At 40.9% G+C, this 21,670-nt stretch overlaps 3 protein-coding genes across 41 annotated transcripts in view; all 3 read left to right on the forward strand.

Annotated features, from left to right (window-relative positions):
- The window catches only part of LOC139340857 (ankyrin-3-like), a 125,261-nt gene extending 121,974 nt beyond the window's left edge, over nucleotides 1-3,287 (forward strand). For all 39 annotated transcript variants that reach the window (XM_070976931.1, XM_070976933.1, XM_070976932.1 and 36 more), the window contains one exon: nucleotides 1,242-3,287. The gene's annotated coding sequence lies outside the window, so the exon portion shown is untranslated. The remainder of the gene's footprint in view (nucleotides 1-1,241) is intronic.
- A 901-nt stretch (nucleotides 3,288-4,188) lies between these two features.
- Nucleotides 4,189-20,653, forward strand: LOC139341730 (coiled-coil domain-containing protein 6-like). The gene is made up of 9 exons (XM_070978386.1): nucleotides 4,189-4,507; nucleotides 5,660-5,809; nucleotides 7,779-7,907; nucleotides 8,558-8,661; nucleotides 9,790-9,950; nucleotides 11,966-12,122; nucleotides 13,254-13,354; nucleotides 15,964-16,085; nucleotides 19,040-20,653. Exons 1-9 carry the CDS (start codon nucleotides 4,253-4,255, stop codon nucleotides 19,235-19,237), a joined length of 1,377 nt encoding a protein of 458 aa, XP_070834487.1. The 5' UTR covers nucleotides 4,189-4,252; the 3' UTR covers nucleotides 19,238-20,653.
- Nucleotides 4,837-21,670, forward strand: part of LOC139341729 (protein FAM13A-like) — a 49,942-nt gene continuing 33,108 nt past the window's right edge. The window contains exon 1 of the mRNA XM_070978385.1: nucleotides 4,837-4,847. The gene's annotated coding sequence lies outside the window, so the exon portion shown is untranslated. The remainder of the gene's footprint in view (nucleotides 4,848-21,670) is intronic.

A 21,670-nucleotide genomic window follows, 5' to 3' on the forward strand; every position in this document is an offset into this window, starting at 1 on the left:
CCTCTGTGTGCTGAGCCAATGACCTCCCGGCTCCAGCTCTATACCTAATGCACATGCATGAGAGTGGTATTGACCTTCTCATCTAACACTCAGCAAAAAAGCAAACGAGTATTTTCCAAAGTGTGAAACAATTCCTTTGATTTACCCCTCTCCAGATAGTTGCTCTGTCACAGACGCAAAAGTGCAAACGGCTGACTGTTTATCCTCTGGCAACATTTCTGCCCTGAGCGTGAGTGTGAATAGGGAACAGGACCGATGGAGATGACACACCTCAGCATTATGTTGCCCCACTGATACCCTCCATTGGCAGTTTTTGTCCACTAAATCCCCAACTCACAATAGCTTTGCAGCATCCAAAAAGAGTTGGTTATCCCACTGGCCAGACTGTTGATCCCTACTGCTGTTCACCCTTATGTTATGTTTGCAGTGAATCAGTCCATCTGTACAAAACTGACTTGAAAATAATATGGCTCTACAATGAAGTCTGGCAAAGAGTTTCCATGGTAACAGAGGTCACCATTACAACCCACGGACCATCAGGTCTTGTTAACATGCTGTCATTTTGTCATACAAAGGAACGGGAGCTCGTGACAGTTTTCTGCCCTTTAAAAAGTGTTTTCACATGTCGAGTCGTAGTCTCTTACGAAAGAGAGGTTACACCAATGCTTTCTTTAAACATGGTTCCTACAGATTTTGAGAGTTTGGAAAATGCTTTATTTTAACTGTTATTTTTTTCAAGGTTAGGAATATGTTTAAATTTGAATATACTCCTTCAAAAAAAACAACTTGATTTTCAACATAATCTGTTGTTTCATTAACACAGTTGCTCACATAAACCAAAAATCCGTTTGAAATGAAACAATCCTGTCCTCATATTTGTTTGTTGTCTCCTGGCGCGTTCACTCGTTATTCATAGCTACATTAGTCTGCTGTTGATCACTTACTCTGAAAATGAGCATTAAATAATCATAATCAAAACATACAATCAAAGTTAATATGAACAGCTGGTAAAATAAGTGATAGCACAGTGATAATATACATTGATTGCTGTGGGTGTAAAGGACTTCAGAAAGCTTTATTTTTTGCAATTGCATTATAGTAACAATTTAGATAAAGGCTATCTCGTATCTCGAAAGTGCTTGAAAAGTGCTTGAATTTAATGACATTAATCATTATTCTGGGAAATGTTATCTATAAACTAATGTGCTATAATATGTGATGTGCTATTTTGTGTCTTCCAGGAACAAAGTCAGATGTTTCCTGGGATGAAGTGTTCAGAGGACTGAGAGTTCCTGTGTGAGGACTTCAGACGAGGGTCCAGACTGCAACTATCCACTTCAAACAAATGGTTTTCACATGAGAGGAGGCGACCCTTCTGACTTACGCATGAGCATGAAAAACTCACCTCCTGTCAAAGGACTGGGAGCTTTCTCACTTTCTGACTGTGGTGGACCCGTGGACAATGATTCTGCTTCCTGTTTTGTGCGAGACGATACGTGCCATCGGTCCACTGGTATTTGTGAGAGCTTTTTGAGGAGCGTCGTTTGTTGTGAAAACGAAAATGACTCCCTTACTGACAACCACACAAGTGCAAACTGTGACCAAAGATGGCACAAGAGCTCAATCCACACGATGGGTGGAAAGAATGAAGTAGACACAATAACACACAAAAAAATCTAATGGAACACTTCTGATCCAACTTCAACACTCGCCTTATAGTTTTTTCTTGAACCCATTGTTGTCAGGATGTAAATTGTTTGGGGATTTTTTTCTTCTTTCCTTTTTAAAACTTAAACTAACACGAAAGCTTTTTTTCTGTATATAAAATTACAATGTGTAAAAATCTTAAAAAAGGGGAAAGCTGCTGGTTGAGAACGCACTGAGGAGAGCAGCCTTTTCAAGTGCTTTCAAAATTTATTGAAACAGTTCCACTTTTAAAGATTTGAGTGTAACTTCACGGGTTCTTGTATAATTAATTATTAGAGCAGGTATAATGTTTGTACATGAAAAAAGAGCTGGTTTGATTTTAACAGAAGAAATTTCCAGAAAATCAACTTTCAGTAATTCCCAAAGTGGGAATGGATCTAATCCTACAAAAAGCAGCCTTTCAGAGTTCTCATATTTTCATGCATGCTGTTCACATTATTTTAAGTACAATTTTTACAAGTTTGCAAACACTGTATTCAAATGACAAATACAACCCTTTATCTGTGTACACATATAACCCTAACATTTGTCACCGATTTTATATTTTCAATTGAAAAAGGATGCCATTAAAACATCTATCATGTTGGGAGGAGGATGAAAAAAAGTTCTATTGCTTCTTGAGGGTGTGATGTCTTGTCTGTCTATGTGAAACCGGAGGGCAGCTTCTGCTACAAGGACGAAATAATCTGAATGTAAATGCTAGTAGGCTGGCTCGCTGTAAAATTATAACTGTATTGTGCGTATTGGCTATAAGGTGTAGGAGTCTCTGTACACTGTTAGACTGTTTGTAATCATTTTAGCAGTGTGTCAATTTGGTTTTCAAATGGCTGCTGTGGTATTAAGGAAAACTGGGGCATTTCATTTTGGATTTTTTGGTGAAGTATTTCCTTAATTTACAACCTACTCACATTAAGGACACATAAAGACATTATTTGATTGTAGCTCTAAATAGCATATTGTATGACAAAAACACTGGATGGTCAAAAACAATTATTTAAGCATTAAATAAATTGTGTTTAACTCTGAAACTGTGTGATCTTTTTAGGCTTGAGAGTCTGTATATGCAGTGTCGAATAGAATTGTTTTCACTAGCTCATTGGCAATTTTTTTCTTTACATTAGGAATTATCTTTGTATTGGTTTTCATTAGATGCCCATGTAGTTCAAGTGTGGTGTTCTACTGGTGCGATGGCTCAGTATGCTGATGTCTATGCTGTGGACATGAAAACTATGTAACTTTTTTGGGGGGTGGGGTGGGGTTAAAGGACGACAGGTAGGGTGCTGTACCACATCCCCTTATACTACTATGTCAATCAGGGGGTAGAGGATCCTTTGATATGGTTGAACTATCAATTTTGTCAATTTTGTTTGATATGTGTTTTCACCTGAGCAGATTTTTTGATGTACAATTCTTACTAACAGAGTGAAGCCATTGAAATGTAACTATTCTAGCACTTTGGTTATTCAAGGTCTTTTAGAGGCTATAGCAGCAATGATGCCACCACAAATGTTTCAGACGTCTTTAAAAAAAAATCTCCCTAAAAATGAAAAAAATAAAAATGCATTGATTTCGCAATATAATTGTCTCTGTTCTTGTCTTTGTGTCCTTGAACATATTTTAATATGGTAGCCAGAGACAGTGTCCTTCAACCAGAGTCATGTGCTTCTTACCCACCGAAGTGTCCTTGAGCAAAATTCTCCAGGGCTGCTTGTTTATATGCTTGGATCACATTGTGGGTGAGGCAACTAGAGCTCCGCATGAGGATATAGCTGATTTCTGCTGAATAAGTAATTCATGGACTGCATCTGTATAGCACTTTCATCCAAAGCACTTTACAATTGGGAAAATGTAGGGCTCAGTGTGTTTCCCAAGGACACTTTGACATCTGGACAGGGGGAGCCGGGGATTTAACCACCAACCCTGATCAGTGGACAACCCACTCTACCCTGAGCCGCCCTGTGATAAATGATAAAATGAAAAAAAAAAAAAAAAAAAAAGCATTCCCACCAAGTCTCTCCTCTCATATCTATTATTTATTCCCCTTTGATAGCCTGCTTAAAATGGATATTTTATATGGACGATGATGAGACTAATGTGTAGTTACTGTGGTACAAGTTGCCAAATTAAATATTAATATTATTGGTGCTCTTCGAGTTGATTGTGGTAGTTTTTTCCAAGGGGTGGGACACAATAAAGAAATGATTTGTCACATAGCAAATTTTCCCCTCTATTTCTGGTATTACTTGTTATTAAATGCAAATGTATTTAAAAAAAAATCCAACATGCAAATTTTGAGACAGGGCTTCTTGCCTTCTGTTGCCTCCTTTGCTTGGTAGCAAATCCAGTTTTTTACGGAGCTGATAAAGATGCATCAAAGGTTCCAGTTTCATGTGTCGAGGATGCATTGTGCAGTACTGGAGACATCCTGTTGGTGGCGCTATGCAGACAAGCGTGCGCAAGGTCACACGGTGTACCATTCTGCTGTCTGCGCTCCTCAAACGCTGCAGCTGCCGTCGTCTTCTCTACTCCACACTGTCGCACAACCATGGCGGACAGCGCAAGCGAGAGCGACACCGACGGAGCGGGGAGCAGCTCGGCCACCCCGATGTCGTCGTCCGCTTCAAATTCGGGAAAACCGAGCATAGTCATTTCACAGTTTCGGTTGGAGGAACTGACGAACCGCCTGGCCTCGCTACAACAGGAGAATAAAGTTCTTAAAATTGAGCTCGAGACGTTCAAACTCAAGTGCAAAGCTCTGCAGGAGGAGAATCGGGACCTCCGCAAAGCTAGCGTCACCATTGTGAGTAACGTTTGCTAGCTAACTACCTAGCTAGGTGCTATACCCACGCTACTTATTATATTGTATTTGTCAGTAAGTTAGCTATGTCTAGTGTTGTTTGTTTAGTGCTAAATAGCCAATATTAACCTATTTAACGTGTTAAATGGAAACGTTACCCTTCTCGCAACATAACACTCTGGTGTTTTGCTTGCTCTACTAACATTAGCTAGTTGGGTATGTTGCTCATTTAGCCAGCAGGCTAACGTTTGCTAGGTAGCTAGGCAGCGATAGCCTCCTACTTTGCTTTGTTTTGCTTTGAATTGCTAATCTTTGCTAACGTTAGCTGAACGGCTAACGTTACGTTAAAGGGCGTTAAAAAATAGGTGGGCACCTCACGATGCAAGTTGCCAGACCGCTGTTAGCTGTCTGGTCAGCTGACTACTCACTGCTAGACATTGTCGCCACGTTATGTCCAACGAGGATACGGTAACTGAGTGAAAATAAATAGCCCAGAAGCAGGGCTGGCATGCGTCATATGTCTCCATGCTGGGTTTATCAGCATCAGCTTCATAAAAATGTGTAACCGATCTGTTGGATAGATGGGAAGTATGTAGGCCAAACTTAGCGAGCTAGCTATATATCAGACTCATATGTTGCCAAGTGAGCCTCAGTGCACCCTGTCCACCCTCTGTGAATGTGTGAAGCTTAACTAGCTGTTTGGTTTCTATTGTCCCTCTCATTGTTCTTGTACAATTGTCAAATACTCCCAGCCTGCAAAACAGAATTTAGCTTTGAGGTCAGTGAAGAATGAGAATGGACAATTTGAGACTGGTGCTAACAAGGACAGACGCATCATCACACTGTTGTAGCTGTCCCAGCACGTTTCCTTAGTGCCCCCATGTTTCACTCCTCCCCTCACTGCAAGTCACTCATTACTGCAATATCTCTTGAGTCATTACAGAGAATTCTGCTTCCTCTTTGGCTGGCAGACTTCACTGCAGCAGATTTTTGTTGATTGACGCTTGTGTTTGCAGTACGCCTGCATGTGCCATCGGCCATTACAATTTAATCAGGATAAATGTGTATGTCCGACAGTTTGATGTGCCAGATCTAAGAGTGTGCTTCACTGATGCTTGCCTCTGCCATTCTCTCCCAATTGTTTTTGTCTTGCAGCAAGCAAGAGCAGAGCAGGAGGAGGAATTTATCAGCAACACCTTGTTCAAGAAGATCCAGGCCCTGCAGAAGGAGAAGGAGACCTTGGCGGTCAACTATGAGAAGGAGGAGGAATTTCTCACCAATGAACTGTCAAGGAAACTCATGCAAGTGAGTGATGGGACCAGGGTTGGAAAATACCCTTTTTAACTCACTAGTTGAAGTTGTTTAAATCGGACGCAATGGAGCCTGACATTGGTTTGAGCTTTCGCCCTTTCTGGTGACTTATCATGTGGATAGAAGAGACATTTTCTTAAAGCTCAATTATGCAAAGTTTTTGGCTGCAGTATTGTCGCGCATGTTCAGCTTGAGCTCGCTCGGTGTGTGTCAATACACACAGCCCCGTTTATGAGTGCACAGCAGCTAGTGCATTATCATCAACTGTATTGGTACTTGCCTGAAGCCTGGAACGGCTCAAGATGACTTCACTGCGGCTGCTAGCTACTCTGAATGACTCTCAAATTACTCTCATCCCGTCTGTCGGTTATTTGGTTCAGTCTGTTTTCCACATCTTATTTTCCCAACTGCAGAGCGTACAGCACGCACGTGCACGCTCTCACACTTTCAATGGCTAGCTGTAGGCTGACTAATGGTTTGTTGATGTGTAAAGAATTGGGAAACTGGAAGGCACACATGCAAATGCCTCAGCAGACCCTGCTTAAGGTCATACAGATGGACTTGTTTGGGCTTTTGTTATCTTGCCTTGTCAGTTAACATGAAACAGACCTGTGTCTGTCTCTGCCCATAGACTTGGTGCTGACAAAAGGCCCATAGCGTATGTGTATGCATGCATGTGTATTTGGGCGTATGTTATACTCTTGTGATGATAGAGGGAGAATTGAGCAAATGTGGTCATTTATTTTACTGTGTGTAAATGCTCCTGAGCAGAAGCAGTTTTGTGAACAATTTTGTCTGACGTGCACTTTCCCCACCATTACTTTTGATGTCTAAACTCGAGTAGCCAAATGATTCAGGTGTCTCAGCGGGTATACAATCAATGCCCATCCTTTCAGCACATTTTATTACCTATGCACTGTCAGGTTGAAATGTAATTTCCATCAATCTCTCAAATATGTATGTCAATATAGGTTGTTTTGTTTTAGAGAGGGAGCCGATAAAACATTTCAGACTATTTTAACCTAGTTGTTATTATTAATGCATGAGATAATGAAGGTAAAAGACTCTCAGACAGTTGCCATTATGCACAGTATGCACACCCATAAGCACATTTCCACTATTCCAGCATTGCTTACAGTCTGTGCTTGGAGAACAGAAGAGCCCCAGTGGCATAAAATGTCTCTGCAAGGTGTCCATATGCTGAAAATGAACAGATATATTTTCTCACAGACTCAGACATACTTGCCACTCACCGCATAGTACATCGGGGTGGAGGCTTGTTAAATGCTGGTAGTCTTATTGGCTAAAGGGAGGCGCATTATCAAAACAATTCCTAAAATTGTTAGTGTGTCAATTAGAAGAAAAATTGCTGCACTGGGTGTGGCAAAACTTGGCTGCCTTTTCTTTCAGTCAGGATACCACAGAGCACTCGACTCTGTGTGAATGCAGTCATTGTAAGTTCAATCACACTGCGTTGTTTTGAGGCCTTCACGTTGTTTCTGTCAGTAGCATCATGGAAATGGTTATTTTTCCATCTCAAGTCTTTTCCTATGAATGAATTTGCATCCCTTTCCCTGTAATGAGTAATCACTTATATAATTCATCACACACTGTCCCACTTTGAATCAGTGCTGAGCTGCACCCTTTCTTTGTGTTGGTGATCTGCCAATAGTGGTTACTTTTGTTGCCAAGTCATTATTTTAAACTGTTAAATTTCTGGGAAGTTTAACCATGAATCCAGTAGAATTGTTAACATCCTGTTTTGCAATACTCTCAATGTGTAAGCTAAATGATCTGACACCAGTGTGTTTGTTCACTGTGGTCATCGAATAGTTTTTATGTGACTCACCATGAGTCTTGTCTTGCGCTCTCCTTCCTCTCCCTTCTTTCTCATCTCTCTTGCTTCATCCACCTCCTTTGCTTTTCCTCTGTCCATGCACTGCCCTCCCCTTTTCCATCCCAGCTCCAGCATGAGAAGGCAGAGTTGGAGCAGCACTTGGAGCAGGAGCAGGAGTTCCAGGTTAACAAGCTCATGAAAAAGATCAAGAAGATGGAGAATGAAACCATCTCAAAGCAGCTAACCCTGGAACAGGTACGCTCGTTGTGGTAGAGCGAGATTTCTGCATCCAGTGTGCGACAGCGTATCCCTGAACTTGTGTGTGCAGTTACTGTTGTAGTGTGACATGCCAAAGTTTCACCATCCTTAATTCTTCCCACTGAATGTTCGCTGGAAAGAACATTTTGGTCTGTGGCTGGGTTAAACCTGTGTGTGCAGAACCACTCCATAATTTTTCCATGCTCTGATGACAGGATTTTTCTGTGGATGTGCATCATGCATTCGTCGTTGCTGCTCACTCATGAATGTGTGTGTCACAGTGATGCTTGTGTAATGCCACTGTGCATTTTGCCCAGATGGGCTGTAATCAAATGGCATGTATACAGAAAAAATGGACTTAATTTCAGCACAAAAAACACTCATGAGCAGCTTATTTTCACTTTAGGATCATTTTATATAAATAAATCTCCATAGACCATCCTGCATCATTATTTTTCTGTCACTGTGGCTCTTTCACGAGCCGGCACAGGGACTGCAGTTCTATGAAAGAGAAGCTTATCTGGACAGAGACCTTGGGTTTGCAGTACAATGTATTTGTGCGCAGTCTGATGAATGCTGTCTGCCAGTCAACGTCAAGGTTTTTGTTTCGCTTAACATCGCTCTCTGCTCTTCCTTTTATTCTCCAGTTGAGGCGGGAGAAGATAGACCTTGAGAACACATTAGAGCAGGAACAAGAAGCCCTGGTCAACAGACTGTGGAAACGCATGGACAAACTGGAGGCCGAGAAAAGGTGCGGATGATCATATTGTCCTTTAACTATTTCAGTATCTAAACACAACAAACATTTTAGAATCTGCTCCTTGTGGGTCTGGATTCAAGGCTTGTTTAAGCCCAGATTCATACTTGAACACATTTGGAAGCCACATTTTTGAAAGTAGTATTAACAAAAGCTACAATGGCTCTTACAGGCTCATGGTAGCACTTATAAAATTAGAAAATAAGGAAGAATTTCCAGCGTAAATTCCCACTTCTCAGGTTCTCATCTTCCAGTTCCAGTTCCAACAGCACTCGCCTCAGTTATAAAACTACTTACAATTATATTCTTGACCCTGTTAAATATGTCATTACATTGAGTGGGGTTTTCAGTACAGATATGTGTATCGCTTATTTCGTCTGTTTGGATGTTTGAAGAAGTAACAGAACATTTAGTTAACGTTGATATTCTCAAATTCTTTTTTGTGATGCAAACTAACAAACAAAATGACAAATGAAAAGCACATTTTTGAGTCACCCTTCACCTGTCCTTAAGGCACCCACTGAGGTAAAAGCAATATCTTGATAGTGTCCGATACTACACTGTCAATTTCCACTGTCTCTGACAGTCAAAACACATTTACAGACGCACATAAAATGCTTCCCTGTCACCAAAAACAAGTGACTCAGCTTCACTTATGATGTAGAATAAAACTGCCAATGTTCAACCAACAGTAGCTTTCTGATTTAGCTTACACGTTTTCAGGATAGTGTTTTTTTAGAAGAGTGAATTACAATTGGCTGAATAATTACCTCCTGAAGGGCCTCATTACGTACGTCATTTCTCCGCCATTTCAAATCAGAGCCATTTTAAATATGAAGTCGCTGCAAACGAGGAAATGTTGAAAAGCTTTTTCTTTTTTCGAGAATTAAGTACATTGTTTTATATTCAGCCAGGAGGCTCGAGGCTTATGTTAATTCTGGGGGATCTCAGATAGACCTCATCAGACGACAACTGCTCTTCCAATCACCCGTCTTTGAAGATAAATGTTTTAAATGTTTAAGACTGTCATGCAGTTTCGGTTCAGGCCGCAGCTGCCAAGCTGCTCATCATCTCTGGTGATGAGTTCTAGTAACCAAGTGGGTCGTTTGTTTTCTAAACTAGAATCCTTCAGGAGAAGTTGGACCAGCCCGTCTCAGCTCCTCCCTCCCCAAGAGACGTTTCCATGGAGATAGACTCACCAGAGAACATGATGCGGCATATCCGCTTCCTGAAGAATGAGGTGGAGAGGCTTAAGAAAAGCCTGCGCACCACTGAGCTGCAGCGTAAGTGGCCTCTCAACTTGTCACATGATCCAAGGCAGTGCGGGCTCTGAAGGGGCAGGTGCCCTCAATCGTTGATTAAGGATGTGATTGGTCCGACCAGTCCTCTGATACACTATGAGGGCCGACACGCGGAGTCGGATTGTTTTCCACAGACCGTAAAGTAGAAAGTAAAGAAAGAAACCAGAAAGAACAGGATACCTTCTTGCCTTGCCTGACATAATTTATATCCTCGTTTCCTCCCGCTGGTCACATTACACCTGAAGATGCTTAAGGGTATGTGAACTAGTGAACTGCACAGTGGCCAACAAGCCCCTAAGAAAGTCAGCGTTGGTCCTAAACCTCTTTTAAAGGCAGGTCCATTACACCTGAGCATCTCAGATTGGAAAAAGGTTGTTTTTTTTAATCTGATTTTCCAAGCTAGATGTCCTGTCCATGTCCAGAAAGTTGTGAAAATTGAAGTAATGTGCCATAATTGTGGCATTAAATATCATACCCAATCATAAAATGCTAAGAGACCATATCTGTAATTTGTTGTGATTTGCTAAATTCCTAAACTCTTTATCATGTCTAACAAAATTCCCAGCCAGCGTGTACTGTTTTTTTTTTTTTTTTTTTTCCAGACATTAATATTTCAGGGAAATGCAGTTACAGTCATGTATCATAGAGGTGTCCTTGGTGCATTCAAGGACATGTTTGAGGACTATTGTGAAATGTTATCTTGTTGGTGATTTCAAGAGCGCTCCATCATATGATACTCTAAAGAGCTACCTTTTAAATTCACAATATCTCTTTCATACCACCCCCTTTTTTATTATTTTGCAGTGTAGCCAGTTAGTAAAATGTTAACCAGGAAGAGACCAGAAAGATGACATGTTCTCTGGGAAGTGTAACTATAAATATAGATGGTATTCAGATTTTCAGCTGTGTTGTTCAATGAGGTGATAATGCCAACAGGTGGCATTATTATTTGGTTTAGAATTTGGGATCTTACATCTGACACAATTATCCAGTGATTAAGTAACCAGTATTTATATATATGTTGTTGCTTATGACACTGTAATGAAATTATATCAGGGACATTTTGTTATTTGTAGATCTATTTCCATATTTTACACAGAAATATGCTTCAGTTTTTCTCTCGGATGAACACTTATTTTCATGACTTCATAAAAATGAAGGGCAGGGTTAAGTTTAATCTGGTCTCTTAAAGTAACACAGTGCTCTTGTACACATGCCAAACCATCCCCTCCTACGATCTGTCTTCATGAACATGTCACTGATCCGTCCCACCAGCTTAAGTAAACCTCAACCTTAACTTTAATTTAGTTTGTCTCGGAAACATGTTGCCACTCAGTAAGGACAGGCCGTAGGCTGGGAAGGCATGTCATACCAGGAGGTGGAATCCATAATCCATACTAGACCACAGCATTATCAACTGTGTTTGCAGGCACATTGAAAACAGAGCTTTTCATGTTCTGTGGGTTCTGGTAAACCTCATCGGGCGTGGACAAAATAGCAGACGCATCTCAGTACAACAGCACAGCAGTAAATGTGATTTTTGTTGAAGTTGATAACACCTGTTTATTGTTCAGACAGTGTTGAGCCAGCTTCGTGTATCTTACAGAATGTAATGAATTAATGATTATTCTAAATGCATTTCTGGGAGTGTCATTTAGCATTATTTTGTCTATGTTTTGCTTCCGCCACTAGAGGGAGCTGTCAGTCCAACTTTAAAAGAAGCTGAGTCAAGTAGAAAGATGATAGTGCTGCTGAAAAAATGATGTTTCTTGCTTTCTAATTCACTGTGTTTGTAGAGATCAGCACTGACCCACTTTCACTCTATTTTTTTAAACTGAATTTGAAAAGAAAACACGACCACACAAACAATCTGTGTTGCACTTGGAGGTTTTTGGAAGGGTTGTTGCTATTATTGTATACTGCTATGCAGAGGACAGGGTGTAAGCGTGATAATGTCTCAACTGATATCATTTTTTGCATGCGTGTCCCCCTCCCAGACACGGAGAAGCGTGCCCAGTACATAGAGGAGGAACGACACATGAGGGAGGAGAACATCCGGCTGCAGAGAAAGCTCCAGAGAGAAATGGAGCGCAGGGAGGCCCTGTGCAGACAACTGTCAGAGAGTGAATCCAGTCTGGAGATGGACGATGAGAGGTAAAGGATGGGACACACCATAGGACAGATGATCAAAAAAGCAGCAATAACCTAACAATGGGGTGCATATTCACATGTCAGCAGATCAGGTCATGTGGATGAGAGGGAAACGGTGTGGCTTATGCCCTGCAGTGTGATGTTGCAGAGTGGCTGGAGAGGACCTCTACACATAACAGAGCTTGTCCTATAGCCAGTTTTTGTATTGGCTTTCTTAAGTATTAGCAAGGTAATGACAGGGTATCCATGACGCTAAGACTGATAAAATAAATGTTAAGTACTGATTTGCAGTTTTGGTTTAGGACATAGCTGCCAGGATTGCTTAAGAAACCAGTGTCAAGATGGGTAAACATCAAAATAATTAGCTGTAGCTTAGTTTGATTTATCTGTGTTATCCTGATGTAACTGAAGAGGAGCCAAACTATCAGGACCGTTTAATCCACAGTCGGCCTTCTTTCTTTGAATGAAGAGCATATTTGTACTCCTATGTGTGATCCTTTTTACTACTGGCAGCCATTACTCTAATAGCTCAGGCACCCACTTGGTGCCCAGACGGCCCCCAACTCTGTTCTGAAATCAAGACAGGACTATGAGTTGGTTGCAATGACTCTAAGGCGTGACATACAATCACAAACTGACTATGAGGTCGTCTAGTAAGTTCGAGTCTCGTACACATCTAATCATTATGTTTTGTATTGGTTAATGCACTGACGTTATTGTTCGTCATATCTGTGTTGTTTTTCTTCTGTTGAGCCAATTGTCTTTTGATTTGTAGCTTTTAAAATAGGTTGTGAACTTTTTTTCTATTATCCTTTCAGTTCATACACAGACCTCTTCTTTGGTGACTCTCAGCTGTCTGCTAAATATCTCCTCCTCAGACAATTGAAAACTTTCAGTGAGGCACGTTCACTTACGTTCATGTTTGGCTCACACACGAGTTAGGCTAAATTGAATACGTCTGGACACCAACTTTAACTAGCCATACAGGAGCTTTCATCTTATGACCAACTTCATTAATGTTGCATAGGACTGTCTTTTTGTTGTCTATCTAGTACATTAATCATATGGATTGATTGCTATTTTTGGACTAGAAATCTACTGCATTTTCGGAAATTGGTCATTTTATGCTTTCAGGTACTTCAACGAGATGTCTGCACAGGGCTTGCGAGCAAGGACTGTGTCCAGCCCGATCCCCTACACCCCGTCCCCCAGCTCCAGCCGACCCATATCACCTGGTAGGTACATTTAAGTTGGCTGCTGTCCAGCATTCAGATAGGTATATTACATCAGAGAGAATGGGCCAACGTGGCAATAAAAAGCACCTTTGATATCAATTCCTGTGACCTGTAGCCAGACAAGCTTTATCTTTGCAGCAGAGTTTGCCATTAAAATGCATTTTATCTTGTCTTAGATCTAGAGCAAACAGTCATTGACATTCAAGTCTCTTAAAGGTCAGTGAAACCATAAATAAATTTCCAGTGTATATGGCTGTGAAATAAAAACCATTCCCCTCACTCTGGCCAATCAGATCCACTTCTTGTTACAAATAGAAGAGAGCCACACAGCTTGTGTAGCCTTTGTTTTTGTTCAAGGGGATCATAAAAGTCATCATGCTTATATAATAAATGCTTACTTCACAAGTTCCTTTTTCTGATTAGAATTTATGAACGCCGGTGACAGTGTAGGACAGTTCAGTATTTCACTGGAGTCCGCTGCTTGATTATTGAACACGAAGCCAAGTAACACAGTGAAGGTTTTTTGTTGCTTAGACATTAAAGAAATTTCTTGAAAAAGAAAGTGATGCACGCTGTAAAAGAAGTAGGAAAAATAAACACAACGAGGGAGGGTAATACACATAAAAATGTATGCATTTGTGCAATCGAAAGGTATTTTTAGCACCTAAGCTAAGCAGAGAGTCCAAAGTAAAAATGTTTCAGTAGATCACACCCTTCCAGGTCTGCTCAGTCTTGAGAGATAAGATAAAACTTTATAGATCCCACGCTGGGACATTAAGGTGTTTGAGCCAGCAAAATATTGAAGAATAGGCAAAAACAGCAGCACAGAAGGATCAAAGATAAAGAGTACAGGATACGTTGCACAGAATATAAAAAGACCATTACCATTTTTCTGAAAATCTACCAATGCCATGTGTTGAGTTGCACTTGCACAGAGCTTTGAAATTCCATGAGTCAGTATGGTTAATAAATACAGTGTTTGTACTATTGCACAGTTGAAAAAATATTAGTGCTGTCAGTTGATTAAAATATTTAATCGCAATTAATCTCATGAATGTTATAGTTAACTCGCAATTAATCGCAAATTAATCGCACATTTTTGTCTATTCTAAATGTCCCATTAATTATCATTTTAATACTGTTATCAACATGGAAAAGTGGATAGGCTTGCTTTGTGCAAATGTTTTTTATTGAAAACAACAATGTGTAGTGTTATATTTCACACTAACATTCTCACTTTGAGCAGTCATTCACATTTGAAGCATAATCTCACACAATTTAACACTATCAATTAACAGATGACAAAAAAAAACAAAACACTTGGTTTCAAAAGAGCCCCTTCAACTACCCTTTCTAAGGGATCAAAACAGGGTGATACAAGATATAGTTACAAAGTGCACATCATTGTAAACTAGGACTCAGGCTATAGTGCAGTTAAACCATGGCTTAAACTGTCCTTTATTAAGTTTCCTTTGATCATAACAGCATCCATATGCCTCTGTCGAAAGCCAACCATTTATTTATTGCCATCATGTATTTCAGACTGGATGTGCTGCGGTGATAACTCATTTCACACCAACAATACACACAGATAACTTTGGTCTTGTCAGTCGACCCATTTAGCAACTTTTTGAAACTAAACTTGCCATTCAGAACCTTGTTCGCATCCAATTTGGCATTTCCCCTTGACATACACACGAGACAGCAGGCGAGACCAAACACATGCGTAGGGCGTGCCTATTGTTTTGTTTCCAGTTTACAACCAGATCCTGTAGTTTTTCTTAGCAGTGGCCACAGCTTATAAAAAACTACAAATTCACTAGGTCACAAAGAGCGTTAATCTCGCAAATAAAAAAAATTACACCGTTAAAATTGATTTGGGTTAACACGTTAATAACGTGATATTTTTGACAGCACTAAAAAATATACAACACAGTAAAAAAAATGCACAAGATGTAATGGATATGAGCATATAACAGTCATGCAAAAAAACAGAAGGTTTGTGATGTTGAAATGGGAAACAACATCAACACATCCATGCAGCACAGCCATGCAGCAGTCTGCTACTGAAGGAGCTGCTTCAGCCCCCCATTGTCTCGTGTCAGGTGTTGGGATGGGTTGTACATGAGTGATATCAGCTTGGCTAACACCCTCTTATGACCCGCCTCCTCAATGGTGTCCAGAGGGCAGTCCAGGACAGAGCCAGCTCTCCTGAGTTTTTTTCTGTCCCTCTCAGAGCTGCCCCAGCCCCAGCAGACCACTGCATAGAGAACAGCTTATAATTATAATATATATAGCGTCCTACATTGTTAGGTGTGATTCAGCAAGATACCAGATTACAGCCTAAATATTTGCACAATAAGTCTTATTTTAGGCACCAGATCAGATTAGTTTTTTCTGTTCTGTCAGCCAGCCGCAAACTACATTCATCTATCATTCTAGGTCCAAGTAATCCTGGGACTGGTGTAAGAAATAGAGTAGAGAAATAGCCGGTCTTTGAGTCGCAACAACCAGAATTGAATTTTTAGTTAAAGATAATGACTTGGAACAAAATTACATATAGTATGTGTGACTATCTCTCCATGTCTGTCTTCCTGTCCCTGTCAAAGGTCTCTCATATGGCAGCCACACAGTTGGCTTCACCCCTCCAGCAACACTGTCCAGAGCTGCCATCTCCCACTACAACACCCCAGCCCTGCACGTCCACGGAAGCTCCTCTCACGCCGTAGCGGTAAGTAACATCCACCCACACCTTAAACAGAGAAGTGCTGTTTCGGGATCTCACGGCTTTATTTTTACTTGGAGGTGATAGACTCTTTCCGCCAAGAATAAATGAGAACGTTCCACCAGACCCCATGCCTTGCCTTTTCCTCAGGTGAATTTACACCCTACCTGTAAGTTTGAATGTCAAGGCCAGTTTTCTTCTGTCAATATTGGGACAGTTTGATTTAAGCGTAATGGATTTTAAACAAAGCGATGACAGAGATTAAATGCAGCCTTTCAGCTGTGATTTTTCTTTTAACTCTGTTGACATACACAAAAAGAACTGCAATATCTACAAGCAGTAATAAGGTCCTGCTCACTCAGCATGGGTGTGAGCATTAGCAAACCTTAAACCTGCCAAAGAAAACTAGTTTGATCTTGATCTTGACACAAATATTGTTGTTACATCACATATAATAGCCCACTCTCTTTGATACGAGGAGGACTTAACATACCTCCATAAATGTCCCAAGGTCCAGTCAGTTCCTTTATCTGCTCAGCAACACTGTGATAACTGAGTCAACACACCTTATTTGCGTCACATATATTTCTTTTATTAACTTTTTAATTTTTTTATAGTCATTAAACCCTCTCTCCTAAGCAACTAATATGGTTTTAGTTTCAGAAATAGACTACCTGTGTGTCCAATTAGGTCATGTCGGTCAGCAGGACTGAAAGAATGTGTGTTTTTGCTCTCATTCATGTTTTGCCTTGTCTTATTAGTCAGATTTTTAAATATACTGCTGTCAATTTAGATGGTTTTATGAAAGACGCTCAACTGATGGGAATTTATTTGGTTTCAAGATACCTTCTAACCTAATGAACCTGAGTGCTCTGACTAACATCAAAGGCAAATGTGCCAACAAAGTGATACGTTTAGTATTCAAACTTTTAAAGATCAGAGTAAATGAAATTGTAGGTTTGGTTTTAGATTTTGTACATTGCATACTTGCAAGCAATTTGTGTCATTTTACTCAAATTGCTCTGCGACTCTGTCTCAGTCCAGAGAACACCCGAGTGAGGAGACACAACTGTCACCAACGCTCAAGTTCATGAGCCCAAACGTTGTCATTGCAGTTGTATTGGATAGTTGTGTACTTGTTCCAGATACATCGTTCTTCAGGGAACAGGCTGCAGACCTGTTAGTCAGGTGGCTGTCTGTCGGTTTTAAGATGGTTTGATGAATTGGTGCATAAAAACGAGTGCTGAGTCCATCACCACTTTGGTGCAATCCAAGTCTTGACTGAAACTGTTTTTCGCCTTAGCTTTTTCCTTCAAGTAAGACCTTGTGGAGTTCTCTCGTCTTCTACAAAGTACTTTTTTCTCTTTACAGGTTTACTTTGAATCACATCAAGATATGTGACCTGTTAGAAACTGTCTCACTGCTTTAAAGGCACGTTTTTGTGATCCAGTTTAGGGCAGCACCAGTTTTAGCTGACCACTTCAGTGTCCTCAGCATCCCTGTATTTGCGTTATAATAGCCAGTTTTGAAACTTTTCATTAAACTCCCTGGCAGTAGCAGCATCCATATGGTTCATGTTCAAAGCATAATGCTATACCTCTGTACAGACAGCTGAAATAACTGATTCACTGGTCGTTCCTCCCACTGTTCCCTCATTATTAGGATGGCCCAGACCACATCTCTCCCATCACCACTCAGCCCACCCAGGAGTTAAAACAGGGAAATAAGTCCCTCTGGGAGATCAGAACCTCAGACAGATTATTTTTTCTCGAAATCCCTTTTTTTTTCTTTTTCCATTCCTCTGACTGGAATTGCAGTTGTCATGTCATGACCAGTAGCTCAGCGGGGGAAACCTGACTGAGACAAGCAGCCTCGCCGCTCAGTCTTATTTTCCTTCAGTGGTTTGTAACTCTAGAAAAAAACAAGAGACAATACTGCCATATTTACCTCTGTTCTACATTCTGTTATTCAAATGTACCCTCTTGCTGTGTCTCTGGTTCTCGTGAGCTCTGGTTCTCACATTTTAGCAGATGGATTTACCAGCATCCACAACATTGACCCCGGGTGAATTTGTTGGTGGGCTGACTTTTTAACTGACAGGTCTGTGAAAGTCAATGGCCTTTTATTTTCCACCAGCTCCCCCGACGGGCGTGTCCTCTCACTGCTTTTCTTTTTGTTGTCATTATGAGGGCAGACATATCGAGTTCGCGGATAATTCAGTTATTGTGTCGCTGCTCAGTAACGATGAAACTGACTGTGGTCCAGTGGTGGATGAATTTAATGGCTGGTTTTTTAGACGTAAATGTCTCAAACAAAGGAAATGATAATTGACTTGAGGAAGAAGCCTTCTCCTGCTCTTCCTGCTCGTATTTATGGCCAGGCTGCTGTTCTCAGTACAAGTATCTGATTGTGTTTGATTCATTGTGATTTACAAACATTGTGATGTTTGTGCAAAGTGTCATCAGCACGCGTACTGCAGAAGCTGAGATGTTTTCATATTGACACCACCATTACGAGAATGTTTTATTGATTCTGTTCTCACCTTTTGTTTTGTTTGCTGGTTTGGGTCACTTACACTTACTGCAAAAAATGCAGGCACAAACCTGTCCCAGGTGTACAGTAAAGTCAGAGCCACAAAGAAGGCACAGTCAGTCCTTGCTGACCCTCATCACCCTTTGTTCACTGAGTTCAGGTGTCTTCCACCTGGTCACAGATATGATCTGCCAAGGTGCAGGACCAGTAGATTTAAGTTTACCTCACTGATCCCTGCTGCTATTGATCTTTTAAATAATATTATGTAATGTTTTAAAATTGTCTGTGTGCTGATTGGAGTGATGATTGCAGAATGCAACCATCCAGTTCCATTATACAAGATGAGACACATTTATTTACTCTCTCTCTCTCTCTCTCTCTCTCTCTCTCTCTCTCTCTCTCTCTCTCTCTCTCTCTCTCTTAAACAGAGGCCCTCCCCAAGAAGAAGCGCCAGCCCCGACAAATTCAAACGTCCAACGCCCCCACCCTCCCCAAACACGCACTCAGGGGCCCAGCAGGCTCAGCCTCCACTACCCCCACCAGCTCAGCCCATGGTCCAGTCCATGTCCTCCCCGGCAGCTATGTCGCAGCACGCAGCAGCACAGCAGCCTCCCTCCCAGCCTTAACGCAACACACAGTCTCTGTCTTTGCGCGTGAGTGCGCCCACCGAATGCCACGACGCTACCGCAACAGCAGCTTCCATCATTACGAGCTCTGGAAGTCAAGTTTCTTACTCTTTACCAACTCCACAAAAGAAGCAGCTTCAAAAGTTTTCGAGGGGGAAAGAAACAAGGCGGCGGCTCACCCTCAATGAAGCTAGCCGCCTGCCAAATCCACACGTGGCGTTACTTAACTACTCTTAAAGGAATGGATGGACTGAAAAATAATCGCTTCTGGGATTTGTAGGCCAATTATCTGTTCCACCTTCTGTCTTGTACATGTTATGTTTTTTTTTTTCTTTGCTTGGGACTTTAGCTGGTTGGAATTGTTGTTGTGGCGCTTCTAAGATAGCACAAACAGCACATACAGTATGTTTCATGGTGGTGTTTTCTGATAGGTTGGATGTTTGGATCAATGGGTGGATGTATGGCTAGAGAAATTGTTGAATTGATAGATGGATGTGGTCGATTCTTTTCATGCCTATAATATGACACTCGATTGCAGTAATGTCCTCCACTCCTGCTCCTACTCCCTCTGTCTCTGAAGCAGTGTCAGCGATTCCCAGCTTTGATTAGGTCAACAGGAGGTTTCACAGCAAACTGCTCAGAGTTTCTCCGTTATAGGGCATTGATCAAACAGAGCTCGCACCACAGTTATTTTCGTTTCTCAACGCAATCAAGGCACTGCTGCTCTTCAGTTGAAATGAAAAGGTAAAAAAAGCATCAAGGAGGATGGACACTGGTACATAAACCACAGATAAATGTCGCCTTTTGAGGTGTTTAAAAAATGTAGTCTGAGGTGTTACAACTTAGTCATGTACTCAGTCTCTTCTCTGCTCTTCTCTCTCTCTCTCTCTCTCTGGTGTATTTCTGAAAGCTTCTATCATCCTTGTGGATATTCCTCATCAGAAAAAGGAAAAAACATAATGCTCTTTACACTAAATATACATACTGCTAAAACATTCTAAATGAATGGTACTGTTGAACTAAATTTCTATGTATGATTAAAGCTCTTGAGATGACAACTTCTGTTTTTAATTGTCAGTTTTATGGATAGCATATGCTACTCATCTGTAATGTGACAACTATGAGTTTAACATTGATAGCATTGTAGACTTTCAGAACTGTTGCAAGTAACAATCAATCTGCTCTTTGTGAACATTTCTTTCCGAACAGGAGACTGTGATATGATGCACACGCTGACTTTGACAGGTGCGCAGGTTCAGAACTGCATTGATCTTTTTGTGTATTTAGCTTCACTGCAATGTTTCCTTGTGGAAATTATGACGTCCCACCAAACCGCTACAGTAGTTGATGGAAAATGTTTGTGCCTTAAATAAACACGCACCATCAAAGCTCACACCCTATCTGAGAAAGTAGAAATGTTAATTTCCTTATGAGAATAATGTTCGGTACATTTAGCGATGTGTTGCACACACGCAGATGCGACTGAGGAAACTTTTCTGGGTTTCTCACAGTAAACTGATGTGTCAGGCTTCTCTGCACTGGTAAGACGATGTTTTATTATCTTACTTCCACTGACCTTGTCTGGCTGAACAGATTGCTATCAAGTTTGCTTAAGATTTTCAAGGTCTCGTGAGGATAAATTAAGATTACTTAAGTGATCCCCCTGACTTTTGTTGACCAGCAGGTTAAGTTTTCAGTTCTTCACATTCATGGTTCCCATACGATGCGTCCTTCTGACTTTTTCTTTCTTTTTCGCCAACAGGTTGCCTCTCAACAACTAATGAATGGATTGCAGAGAAATTTGGTCATGGTCCAGAGGATGAATTGAAGCAACTTTGCTTCCCTGGCCTTTTATCTGTAGCGCCATCATCAGGTCAATTTCTTTTTGTCCAATACTTTTTTTATACTTGTAAATCAGCCTCGACTGTACTTAGTGCTTGTAAGCAAATGTTAGCATGTGGATTGTCAAACGTAGCCCGCTAAACATCAGCATGTTAACATGTTCGTGTAACCATTTAGCTGTAGGAGCTGCTGTGGCAAGTAGAGCCTTTCACAGGGAGCTGCAGCAAATACTGTTTAGCCACTTAATGTCAAAATGAGTTGAGTAGTGACGAGCTCAAAGCTGCAGGCAGAGTTTGGGACTGATAACCATATTTACCAAGAACTGTGATGCCATCGTTAATTCCATATTTAGAAATACAAATTGCAGTAAAATGAGTATGTTTTGCTCTGCATTTGCTACTTCCAGGCCAGTTACATTTGACCCCTCAACTTGGACTGCAGCAAGTTGACCTCACAGTCTATTGCCAGGGCTGACTACGTAAAGTACGTCAGCACCGCCACCACGTTTCATGTATTTCTTATATATTGATTTTAAGGAAACTGACACACAGCAAAAATGACAGGAAACACACAATAATTGTTCGAATCAAT

This window comes from Chaetodon trifascialis, chromosome 13 (assembly GCF_039877785.1).
Source record: "Chaetodon trifascialis isolate fChaTrf1 chromosome 13, fChaTrf1.hap1, whole genome shotgun sequence".
In the NCBI taxonomy this organism is placed as follows: Eukaryota; Metazoa; Chordata; class Actinopteri; order Chaetodontiformes; family Chaetodontidae; genus Chaetodon; species Chaetodon trifascialis.

Coding starts and splice junctions, on each gene's coding strand:
- LOC139341730 (XM_070978386.1), top strand. CDS start 4,253: ATGGCGGACAGCGCAAGCGAGAGCGACACCGACGGAGCGGGGAGCAGC. Junction 7,908..8,557: donor AGCAGCTAACCCTGGAACAG/GTACGCTCGTTG, acceptor TTTATTCTCCAG/TTGAGGCGGGAGAAGATAGA. Junction 8,662..9,789: donor AAACTGGAGGCCGAGAAAAG/GTGCGGATGATC, acceptor TTTCTAAACTAG/AATCCTTCAGGAGAAGTTGG.